The following is a 12,586-nucleotide window of genomic DNA, read 5'->3' as shown; positions in this document are numbered from 1 at the left end:
TTATGCCACGTAAAATTAATTTTAGAGCGTCAAATAAGAAAATGTTACATTTTAGCCAATGAAAAAAAAAAAAGAATTGCAATTTATTTTAGATCAAAAATATTATATTAATTATAAAAATAAAACCAGCGTGCTTTTTGTGTGGCTGGCCATATCGTGTGGCCGACTGAGACACAGCCAAACACTGACCGAGTAACCTCTGATCAATTGAGTAACCCTTGATCAACCAAGTAACTCCTGACTAATTAATCCTGACCACACGGTGTGATCAGCTACATATGAAACTTTATGAAATAAAATATTATCTTTTTATATTACAAATTTATCTAAATATGAGAAACAAAGTTAATAATTCATTTTATATTAAAAAATTCAAGTAGTAAGCAAAGAAATATCACAAAGTTTATTACGAAGTAGATAAATATATATTTAATAAAATATTTTATTTGAAAAAATACAAACAAATCGTGCATCGCATGGGCTTCATCTAGTAAGTAACTAAACTCGACTCAACTAAACCTGTCCTAGTGTCTTGAATTACTCTGTAACACCTTTTTAGTTTTCTTAGGGGGCGGTTGGTTAGTGTATTTTTTGGATTGGAAACGGATTCGATTAAACCAATATCGTTACCGTGTGTTTGGTTTGAAGACATGGTAACAATTACCTTACTTAAGGGTAATGGTTACCCCTCATTTGTTACCTCTCAAAAACTTGGGGTAACAAATACCCTTACCCTCCTCTTAACAAATACCCTTTCCATGGTTAATCCAAACAAATGAAAAAGGTAATAGCTAACTGATTTCTTTCCCCACTCTTATTTGTTTCCTTTGCACTCCATTTCCTTTTCCGAACCATATGCCCCCAAGTTTTTGAGAGGTAACAAATGAGGAGTAAAGGTAATTGTTACCATACCTTCAAACCAAACACACGATAACAATATCGGTTTAATCGAATCTGTTTCCAGTCCAAAAAATACACTAACCAAACGCCCCATTAGTGTGTATGAAAATAATTGTGAGCAGGATTAGTCCTTTACAAACGATGAGGCCCTTTTTGGTAATGAATTGCCAATATCAAATTACCTTTCAATCCAGCCCGCTTAACATTACCAAATAGAGAGGGAAAATTAAATTTCCTGAAACCAATTGAAAAAAACATTAAATCAAATTACATAAACCCTAAAACCTCGAAAACTAGAAGAAGCAGCCATGAATGCTTCAGAAATTGATCTCGATTCACCTGCAATCAAAGCTTTAGGTTCTCTCTTCAAGCTTACCGAAGTATTCTTACTGTAATTTTCACTATCTTTCTCCTTCTGTTTCTCCATTTGTTGTCGTATTTTTTTTTTTAAAAAAAATCAGAATTTAATTTGACTTGGAATTTATGCTTATTTAGGGATGATGGTTTTCCAATTGATGATAATCGACAAGTTTCCTCATGTCCTAAACACATCGTAAGATTTTCATTTTCAAATTTGTGTTCAAAATTTGAGATTTTGTATGAGCAATTATTGAATTTTAATCTGCTTGCTTAATTGTTGTGATGTTAAATAGAGATTCAAATATGATGATGACGACGACGACGATGATCATGGTGGGAAAATTAGCTCGAAATCGAGCATCGAAACCTTGGGTTAGTGATTTCATAATTTCAAGTGCATGAATTATGGTTAGTGAGTTGATTATTGATGATATGGTTTGTTTTGTTATCAGAAGAAAGTGTTGTAATGGAGGATGTTGATATCTCCTTGGAAATGAGTGCACTTGGGCTACCTCTCACTTTCCAAACTAGCAAACATGTAAGTTGAAGTTTAAAACATTGTTTTTTTGGTACAAAGTTTAAACCTTTATTTGATTTGTGTTTACTTTGCTGAATTTCTAGTCCACTGTTTGTTTATTTTCATGTTTGTATATTTGGCTAATCTTATTCATTTCGTATCTTGATAGAATGGTCTTACTTAGATTACCTTATGTAGGAGTACCATAAAAAAAATGTCCTTTAATGTTATTTTAAAATAGACTGTTCTTTCAGCACATTGAAATTGGAGTATAAGGAGTTATATTTAAGTAGAAAGTTGGGACCTTTTGCCTGTGCTGTGAACGAGTGGTTTGGTGGATAAAAAAAATTTCTATATCATATGGGCATATGCCTAGCAAGACTAAAACCAGGCAGCGTGGGATAATCGTGAAGATTAAATACCAGATGTCAAATTTTTGAGATGATATTACAATTATAGTTCGATTTTTATTCAGCTGCAAATGCATTCCATCGAAAACATGATCTTGGGCATAGCTGCAGCTCCTGTAAGAGATCATGTTAAAATTAGGAAAAAGATTCTATTGGATTGAGACATTGAAAAAAAACTGTAAAGTACTTGTATGGTTTTCTTTGGGTGTAATGGTGTCCGAGGTGAGACTCAAACAATTATCTAATGCTATTTCATTAGGGGAACTTTTGTGATTCAATTTGTATTGTTTCTTTATCTTGTTCATGGAAATTGCATGCTGTCACCACTGTATCAAAGATTTTCTTTGTAATGGTAATAGTTACACATTCTGAATATTTTTAATTTTTACAGCCAAGCAGTGTGCAGTCTAAGGAAAAACATAAATTAGTGCAGCGTAAGGATCAAGATAGTCAGAATAGGCTCAAGGAGAGAATTCTACTATCTCCTAATCCAAATGCAGAGAGCCAAACTTATGCAGAGTTTCAAGATACATCAAGCAGTTCATCTTCCTTATCTATGCCAGATCAGGCTGAACTCTCTTGTTCTGGCTTTGATGTCTTTGATGACACTGTTAGATTGTCTAATTCTAGTGATGGGGAGCAGCCTGCTACTGTGGCTGATGTACCTAGAAATATGTCTTGTGAAGTTCTCATTGAAGACCTGTTGGAGACTGATTTCCAGATGGAAAATAATATTTCTATAGCTGCCACATCAAATTTGTTGGAGAGGAATACAAGTTGTGGACGCAATATATTTAATGATTGTATCATAGAGCATCCAAAAGAAATAGATAGAAGTTTGATGGAACGAGTTGATGCAAAGGGGGATCAGTTGGGTAATGCTATGCAATTGGATGACCTTGGCTCCAGTATGTGTATTGAACAGACTCAGGTTGCTGGCATGCCTTTAGACTCTGATATGGTTCTTGACAATAATGCTAATAGCAACTTCAGTTCCAGTACAGTTTCTGGTGAATGGAATGCCTTCTGGGATTCTTTTTACATGAGATATTATTTTTATAACAGCAAAACCGAAGAGTCCACATGGTATCCACCCCCTGGGATGGAAAGCTTTGTTTATGGTGATGTCTCTAACACATGTGATGAGTCAAATACAGAAGCGATTGGCGCTGTTGTTGATCCTGCTTTTTCTCAAAATGAAGAACAGTTAGATAGACATGAATTGGATGATAAAGTACGCTTTGATGAACGTACTGAAGACAAAGTGTTTGGTGTTCAAGCTTTCACCACTCAGGATTTATCATCTAGTTCGGTAATGCTTTCTGATAAATCCTATGCGGTGAAATTATATGATCACCGTGTGCTCGATGGAAATTATCAGACTGCGATTACATCTAGTTCTTCACTATCTACCATCAATCCTTATCAGAATCCAGAAAACGAAAGAGAGCAAGAGGGTTCTGGTGGCATGTCCACTAGCGTGTCTCAGTCAAATAACTATGACTCTGTTGACAGTCCTTGTGAGAATGCTAATGGAGACTGTAGTGGCAATCTAATAGCTCAATTGTCAAATTCAAGCAGTTTGAGCAGCGTTGATGAAGCAGCAGTATGTGATGATAACCTCATCAATCATGCACCAATAAGAAAGTTAGAGAAAGAGGCAAATGGATTACCCGCTGCTACCAAACAAAAGACAAAAAGAAGAAATCGAAGAAGGAAGAAGTCGTTCAACAATAATGATGATCATGAATTTCAACCTGCTGAAGAATATTATGTAGATATAACCAAATATTGGTGTCAAAGGTATCTTTTATTTTCCAAATTTGATGTTGGTATACAAATGGATGAAGAAGGGTGGTTTTCTGTCACTCCAGAAGCTATAGCCAGACATCATGCTTCCCGTTCTGGTGGTGGCGTTGTAATTGATTGCTTTACCGGTGTTGGTGGGAATGCCATACAATTTGCAAAGACAAGTAAACATGTGATTGCTATTGATATTGATCCGAAGAAAATTGATTATGCACATCATAATGCATCCATCTATGGGGTTGAAGGCAGAATTGATTTTATCAATGGAGATAGTTTTTCTGTGGCACCAACATTGAAGGCCGATACGGTCTTTCTGTCACCTCCTTGGGGAGGGCCTGATTATCTCAAAGTGCAGTCTTATGACATAAGCATGCTTCAGCCACATGATGGGCAATATCTTTTTAACACTTTTAAGGCAACTGCCTCACTGATTATCATGTTCTTGCCTAGAAATGTTGATATTGTCCAACTAGCAGAACTTTCTTTATCTTCTAATACTCCATGGTCACTCGAAGTGGAAAAAAATTACTTGAATGGTAAATTAAAGGCAGTTACAGCTTACTTCAGCAAGAGCAGTTGAAAATCAGCTGAAAAGCGAATCATGAACAAAGTTTATTCAACACCAGGTCTTGGATTGTTTATTAATTCTTTGATCCAATTGTTTCAAGCCTTCAATCTGATGTAAATTTTTTATTTGTAATGGCAATATGTGTAATTAAGGTAAACAGCATTGCCTTCCTTACTACTTTGTATGTGGGTTAAGATGTTGCTGGTGGCGTAAATTTGATCAATTTAGTTTCCAAATGGTCGACTGCTGGAATACTGGTAACAAACCTCCAGATTACTGATTCCTTTGGACTCAGAAATTTGCAACTCCTTTCTAGAGTTCTAACAGGTTAGTCTCAGTGATCAATATAGTTTGAGTTGTTTGATTTCATCTGATAAGACACAGTAGTGACTCCGTACTGCATTTCAAGTGGATGATTCTTTCAGATGTGCTCTCCTGATGCAGGAATTGATTTAATTTTAGCCTACTGAAATCCGAATCCGGGATGCTATCAATGGAGGAGCTATAGCATGTAATGGAACTTCAGCTTTCCGAGCTTATGACATTGGCTTCTTATACTGGAGTCATATGGACAGCTGACAATAAAATTACAATTCAGACTTTCTTGTCCTTGTTGAAATGCTTCTGAAGATAGGTCTTAATTTGGTGGACCATCAACAAAACCAAGAGTCTATGCAATTTTTCAGTGTTGCAAAAATTCCACATTTTTCCACATTTTTCAGTGTGCAAAATTCCATCACCTGCAATCCAAGTACTGATTAAAAAGCAACTTATTTTTAGTATTTTGTATATTTGGCCCTAACAAATGCTCTAAAATGTTAAACCCTAGATTAGTAATCGTACGATGCATGATTTAGATTTTTAAAATTTATTTTTTCAATAAAATATACTTCCTCGGTTTTTCTTTTATTGCACCATAAGGACTTTTACACTATTCTCTTAATCTTCTTTGACCATCATTTGTGATTTATCCATTAGGAAAAATATAGTCATGTGGGATCTAGTTAGATTCGTCTCGAAATCTACTTTTTAAATATCATTTTTTTTTATAATTTTTACAAAAGTATAATTGAAGATATTAATAGCTAAAGTAATGCATTGGCAAGCGTGAAATCCCTCATGGTGCAATAAAAAAAGAACGGATGAAGTATATACTAATTAATTTTGCAACAAATTGAAAACTTACATAACATAAGGTTTTTGGAAGATAAGAAATTATTAATGCATTTTTGGTAGATTGATATTTACACTTTTATTTAATTTTTTAAAAAATATTTTACCATGATTGAATTCGGAATGACAAAAATAAAAATAATAAAAAAAATAGAGGAAAATAGGATGTTGTCAAAAATAATTTTGGTGGGAAATTTTTTCATGAAAAATTGACACGTGTATCAAGATGATGTAGCGGTTTTAATTAGTTATAGATTTGAATTACCAACAAATTGATTTTTATTAATCTTCAAAGTAAGTTTCAAAAAATTGTCTCAAATTGATTATGGGGTTTGATCAAATTTTGATGCCCTCCTTCCTGGCTTAGTTGTGTCCAAAACTGGCAATGACTTGAACTAGCTTGCCTCCTATACAAATCACGGGACCTCAATTTGTTTTGGTAGGGACTCAACTCGAGTCAACCAAAGTTTAATTTACACTAGTGCATGACTAACAACTAGCTCTTTTGCCAAGTAGATGGAATAAGACACGTTTAGTCCCTCCATCTCCCCCCAAGTGATGGTGTTCGATGTCTCATCTCTCATTTATGTGATAGGGTTGGGAGCCCTTCCTCGTATCTTAACGTTTAAAAAAAATGTTTAGTTAATAAATAGAATTACATAATACTTTAAGAAATTTGTGATAATAACAAGTTTAGCTATTCTGAGACGGAAAAACTACTTTTTCTATAAAAAAAAGTTGTAATACTACTTTCATCCCATTTTACTTGCAGTGTATATGGATTGAAGAAAATGGAGGGAAAGGAAGGGAAGTGAAATGGAGGGAGTGAATATCTTTTATTTAGATAACAAATTAGGGATGAAGGGAATTGGAGGGATTAAATTCTACAAAAAATGATCCCTCTAACAATGGAGAGATTTGGAAGGAAAACTCATCAATCTTCCTTTCTCTCCCCTTCACCCCCTTCACCTCCCTCCCCTTCTTTTCCTTCCCTTAATACTACCCAAACAAAGTGTTGGCTTATTTGATAAGAAAACAAAATATTTTGCGTATAACCTTTTCAGTCAAATAGGGCAATTAAAATAGGATGGAGAGTATTAAAAAGTTTGTCCTCAACCTAGATAATGTTGTCTTATAAAGAATTTTATGTCAACAAGGGAAAGCGATTGTGTTGATTTGGACATATCGAACAAAGATTGAAAGACGTTTCACTAAGGGAAGTAGAGATTTGGGATTAAGAGATCGAAGAAGGGTAAACCAAAGACGACTTGAATGGAAGGAATTAAGGACATAAGGAAGTTGGGTTTGTAAAAGTATGTGACATTGAAAAAAGAGAAATGAAACGAAAGGATCATAGTTGACGAGTACAAGATATAAAATCTTGGTTCATATAGTCGACCTGTCTTTGTGATTAAAGCTTCAATTGTTGTCGTTGTTATACCCCGTTTGACATGATTCCGAAATCACTTAGTTTACTTTTTTTGGATTCTTACAAATATAAAAATTTATAAGTTCGACAATTTATTCATTCAATAGTAGATCTAACATACATAGTGATTAGGGGATTTTTATCCACCAATCACCGTCTGACAAGTGGACCAACCAGGTTCCGCCACGTGTCTTTCACGTAGGCCAATAGGAGCCTGCCACGTGTCAATTACAGATTCGTCCTCTGCGGACCAATTGAGACACGCCACGTGTCCACCCATGCCAAATGGGAAAACCGGCCACCAAGGCCCAATCCTGTTTAGAGGCCCGGTCAGCCCTAGGTTTACCCTAAACCTAGAGAGTGGCACGCTTCTCAAGACTATAAATACTCCTCTTAATCCTCATTAAGAGAGGGAGAACTCTAATAACACACGGATTATACATTAAACACTCTCACCTAGAGAGACTAAACCACTTTAATTTCCGTATTAATTACTCCTTAATCAGGTACTAACTTGACCGTTGGAGGCGGAGCTCTCAGGAGTCTCCGTTATTTTGCAGGTACAGGCGGCCGGTTCCAGTCTCGGTGTTGTAACTCTCCCGCAGGACATCAGAAAACCCCGAAACATTTTGGCGCCGTCTGTGGGGATCGAACCCACGACCACGTGGTTAAAAGCCACGTGCTCTACCACTGAGCTAAGAAGGCATCCAACACAATCGTAATGGATCCGCCTCCTGTGATACTCCTCGAACCTGATCAATTTACAAAACTAATACGACCTGTCCCAACATCATAGCAGGCGTCCGACGGCATCCCTCCGGATGAAATTCGTCGCAGAGAGCAGCTCCCTTTTGGGTGGAACATTGTTCTATAAACTAATTACACGGCACCTATACGACTGTCCCCAAGGGCAACCACGTAGCCTTTTTTGAGACAAGGATAACTCTATCACTAACCAAACCAGTGGTAGCAGTTGACGTCTGAGTCAGATGACCGCCTGTATTACTTGGGATAAATGCAGGGGGTACCTATTGAGTTAATAACCAACAAACATTGGCGAATCAAGGGGTCTAGCCGGCCTACGCCGCCTGGTACCTCTACTTCTCAAACAAAAGTGGCGGCGACTGAGTAACTCCAACGTTAACTCATAGTCACTCCTTCAAACTTGGTATGGAACCTAAAAAGTTTGAGTCGTCCGCCTGTTTTAAACAAACAAGGGCACTCAAACCCCTATTCCTACTAGGTAACCTATTGAGTTAATAGCCAACAAACATTGGCAAATCAAGAAAATCAGCCGGCCTCCGCCGCCTGGTACCTCTACTACTCAATCTAGATTGTGACGAAGACTAAGTAACTCTTATGTTAACTTAATAGTCACTCAAACTTAGTATGGAGCCTAAAAGGTATGAGTCGTCCGCCTGTTTTTAACAAACAGGGGCTCTCAACCACTACTCTTGCTAGGTTAACAAATTACGAGTTAAAAGCCAACATTGGCAATAAAGGGAAACAACCGGTACCCGCCGTTTGTTATCCTACTTAATTCCTTGGCGACTAGGTAATACTATTTACTTGGTCAGACCAATTGAATAAATGGCCGACTGATCGCCCAGCTTGGAAACAGACAACCAGTCGTCCAGGGGCATAGGCGGACCATCCGTACCTGTCTACAATCGGCCATGCAAAACAGTCGATATAGTGTACAATGCAATATCAAATATTCAACACAGACAAATTCCAAGCAAAAAATGATTTCATTAATGAAGATAAAAATATTCAGAACCCCGGCCCCCTGGCCGGGTAAATACAAAGCAAACGGCACGCAGGCCGTGGAAAAAATACTTAAAGCTTAAGAAGGGGACAGTTCAGTATTAGCAGTTGCCGCCTGGTCAGCACTCTTCTTGCTGGACTCGGCTTCAGCTGCATCCTTTTTCGATGCCTTGCCCCCAAGTGGCACAAGCGCCACAACCGGCTCATCCTCAACCAAGGCTTCCTCCAACGCCTCGTCCTCAGCAGCCGCCAGGATCTCTTGATTATATATTTCAGAACACTGGCGGTACGTTTTTTCCCACGAGGCAAAGTCGGCACTGGGGAAGAGGCGGCTCCAGGTCATGCGCTGGATCTAGGAAGAGTCTTCAATCATCTCTCGGACGAGCTCTCTCTTCTCTTGCTCAGCCTTCTCCGAGAGCTCTCTCTTCTCTTGATCAGCCTTCTCCGAGAGCTCTTTCGTTAGACTCTTCTCCTGGGTCACCAGGCGTTCTTTTACGTTAGCCAAGGATTTTTCCATGGTATCATAGGAGAGTATCTTTTGGCGGAGAGGTTTAAGCTCGGCCTTGAGGTTGGAGACGGTCGCCTCCAGCTCGCTGTTCCTCTTCTGGGCCGCCTCTAACTGAGCCCGGATAGCGGCGGCAGCCTGCGCCTGATAATAAAGAATATCAATTGTCAGAACTTCATTTTGGGCAATTTGAAACATTGCCTTATCACAGTTAGAGGCGGCCATAGCTTTTGCAGCCTTTACCTCTTTGTTTTTCCGATCAAGCGGCTTGCGAAGGCCGTTCACTCGGAGCAGGGCCTAAGTAAAAAGGGAACAGACGTCAGTTTCCAAACAAGATAACAGGCGTCCTGGAACTCAAATACAAAAAATGCTAAGTATACCTCAGCAAGGACCCCTGCAATCCCATCAAGGTCAAGGGTGCCGACACCCCTGACCGCCTCCCTTTCAGATGGAGGAACTGCTTTGATAATGGACTTGGCTACCTCTACCAAGTCAGGTTCCTGAGGGCCGGCTGCATCAAGCGTAAAAAAGCAAGTTAGACCTAGTCAAGAAGAAAGCAAGTGAGTTTTTTCAAGTAATTGTCCATACTTCTAGGCGGCCCCGCCGGAGTTTTAGAAGAAGTGGCCGGCTGCTTTTCAGCCGCCACTGTTTTCCTGGAAGACCCAGGAGAGCTTGCAACAGTCGTCCTCCGGGCCTTGGGGTCCGGCTGTTGCGAGGAAGAAGCTCTTGGAGTGCCCGACTGAAAAAAAAAAAAAAAAAAAAAAAAAAAAAAAAGTTAGTATATGCATAAGCCAACTCCTAAAAGAGGAAGAGTTTCGAGGCCTACCAAGGGTGCCCCCTTGTTGGGGGAGTCGGTACAAGACTGTTGCATGAGAGAGGCCCGCAACATGGCCGCCGCAGTCTTGGATGCTGTTATTTTACTCATGGCGTCAGCTGCAAAAAATAAACAACAAAGTTAGTAAAAATCTCAAGTAAACAAGGCGTGAAAAACAGTATTTGTCAGGCCGGCTACCTCTAGAGCACCGACTGCTGAGGCCACAGGCGGCCAAAAAATACTCGTCATAGAGCCACTTAAAGCTCGGGACGCAGTTCAGGGGTACTTGCTCTCGTACCCCTGAAGTAGAGTTCACCCTAGTCTCTACTTTGAAGAGTCCTTTGTCTAGGATCTCTTTTTTAGCCTTTGGGGGAACAGGCGGCATGCTGCGGCCGCCTGCGAGAAGAGGCGGATCCCTATTCCACTTGTTAAAGCGTTTGTTCAGCTCCGTGTCTGAACCCTCGATGATAAGGAAGGTGTTCCGCCAATCCTTCCATTTGTTCGCCTTACCTCTCGTCATGAGGTAGCCCCTGTGGCTTGTTAATTGATACCAGCCGGTACCGCCCGACTTAGGGGTCCGGCTGAGATAGTTCATGTGGGCGAAAGCCTCGAAGCTTGGCTCCACCCCGTACATTTCGCACCCGGCCACATAGCCGAGTACGTTTACCCAAGAGTTGGGGGCTAACTGCCATAACCCCAAATCATACCCATCTAAAATCCGCTGAACAGCCGGATGTAATGGGAAGCGCAGTCCAGCTTTGATGGCCGCCTCATAGCAGCCAAAGCAGCCGCTATCATAGCTGGTACCAGCCGGCCAGACGACAGTGTCTTCTGGATCCGGCACGAACAGTAAAAATCCGGGGCCCATTCTGTGGTTAGCTATAAAGCTCTCCACTTTGTCCTTCATGGCCGCGATCCGGCCCCGGGGTACCGTGCAGTAGTAGGGGGTGTTTTCCTCTCTGTAAGAGGCGGACGGCTCCGCCCAATGGCTCCCCTTCTCAACTGCATGAGAAAGCCTTGCCTCTTGTAGGCGGCTGTTTCTTTCTTCTGAGCCTGGAGAAGCGTGGCCAGAAGAGCTGGACTCGGACTCGTCCTCTGACGAGTCCGAAGAGGACGACTCCTCCCCTCTCCTAGAGGGGCCCGCCTCCTCTCCCTCAGAAGGAGCAGGAGAAAAGTTGGACATATCAACGGTAAAATGGGAAGGGACCACCTTGCCCCCTCCCTCAGAACTGTCGGCTTGGCAGCCGCCTTGTTTCCTTTCTACATCTGGCGCTTGGTCAGATGTTTCACTAATGGGCACCCTTTGGGAGGAGCCGTCCGAGTTTGAGATCCTAGCAGTCTTCTTTGTTCTGGCCATCACGTTCTGCATAGACACAGATACAGTCGGACTTTGTATAAAGGGCAAAGATGGGTCCAGAAAAGGGCAGGCGGCACTCCTAGTCCTAGATTCAGCCGTCCCCGGTGACCGGCTGATCACTAACTTAGGTCGTGTCGTGTGCTTCCATGGTGCCATTTCAAAAAATAATAATAAGAAAAAAAATTAAGAATAAGAGAACCGACGGTTACCTGAACGAGTGACGACTGATGAAATTCTGAAATCCCTTGCAAACGGCTTGTCAGAGCAGGCGGTAGGCAACAAAAGTGTCAGAGCAAGTTCAGGGGTCCGAATGTTCTCTCGCGAAGTTCTCAAATGTGAAAAATGACCGAAGTCAGCACTTCCTTATATAGGCAAAGTGAGAAGGCGAAGGGTCGCTTCCAAATTCAAAATTTGGGCGGGAAAATCTCTCGGCCATTTGCAAGGTGACACCTGCAGCAGGCCGTCGCCTGTCACCATGCGACACCTGTCACAGGCGACACGTGACCAGTCACGTGCCACCTGTGAGGGGCAAATGATTAGGGGATTTTTATCCACCAATCACCGTCTGACAAGTGGACCAACCAGGTTCCGCCACGTGTCTTTCACGTAGGCCAATAGGAGCCTGCCACGTGTCAATTACAGATTCGTCCTCTGCGGACCAATTGAGACACGCCACGTGTCCACCCATGCCAAATGGGAAAACCGGCCACCAAGGCCCAATCCTGTTTAGAGGCCCGGTCAGCCCTAGGTTTACCCTAAACCTAGAGAGTGGCACGCTTCTCAAGACTATAAATACTCCTCTTAATCCTCATTAAGAGAGGGAGAACTCTAATAACACACGGATTATACATTAAACACTCTCACCTAGAGAGACTAAACCACTTTAATTTCCGTATTAATTACTCCTTAATCAGGTACTAACTTGACCGTTGGAGGCGGAGCTCTCAGGAGTCTCCGTTATTTTGCAGGTACAGGCG

At 40.8% G+C, this 12,586-nt stretch overlaps 1 protein-coding gene and 1 non-coding gene across 3 annotated transcripts; one reads left to right on the top strand and one right to left on the bottom strand.

Moving 5' to 3' along the window:
* Positions 1-989: 989 nt before the first annotated feature.
* Positions 990-4,721, top strand: LOC110707285 (dentin sialophosphoprotein-like). Of its 2 annotated transcripts, none has more exons than XM_021885300.1 (5): positions 990-1,291; positions 1,396-1,453; positions 1,554-1,632; positions 1,716-1,798; positions 2,579-4,721. In XM_021885300.1, the coding sequence occupies exons 1-5, from the start codon at positions 1,209-1,211 to the stop codon at positions 4,574-4,576; spliced, it is 2,301 nt and encodes a 766-aa protein (XP_021740992.1). In that variant the 5' UTR covers positions 990-1,208; the 3' UTR covers positions 4,577-4,721. The 2 variants fall into 2 exon arrangements, with proteins under 2 accessions (XP_021740992.1, XP_021740991.1); XM_021885299.1 differs by having other exon boundaries at positions 991-1,291; positions 1,713-1,798.
* Positions 4,722-7,799: 3,078 nt separating this feature from the next.
* TRNAK-UUU lies at positions 7,800-7,871 on the bottom strand. Its single transcript has one exon. It is a non-coding gene; the product is annotated as a tRNA-Lys (tRNA).
* Positions 7,872-12,586: the final 4,715 nt, after the last annotated feature.

The sequence above is a fragment of the Chenopodium quinoa genome, unplaced genomic scaffold, assembly GCF_001683475.1.
Source record: "Chenopodium quinoa cultivar QQ74 unplaced genomic scaffold, ASM168347v1, whole genome shotgun sequence".
NCBI classification, from domain to species: Eukaryota; Viridiplantae; Streptophyta; class Magnoliopsida; order Caryophyllales; family Amaranthaceae; genus Chenopodium; species Chenopodium quinoa.
This window is presented reverse-complemented; position numbering and strand designations above follow the sequence as displayed.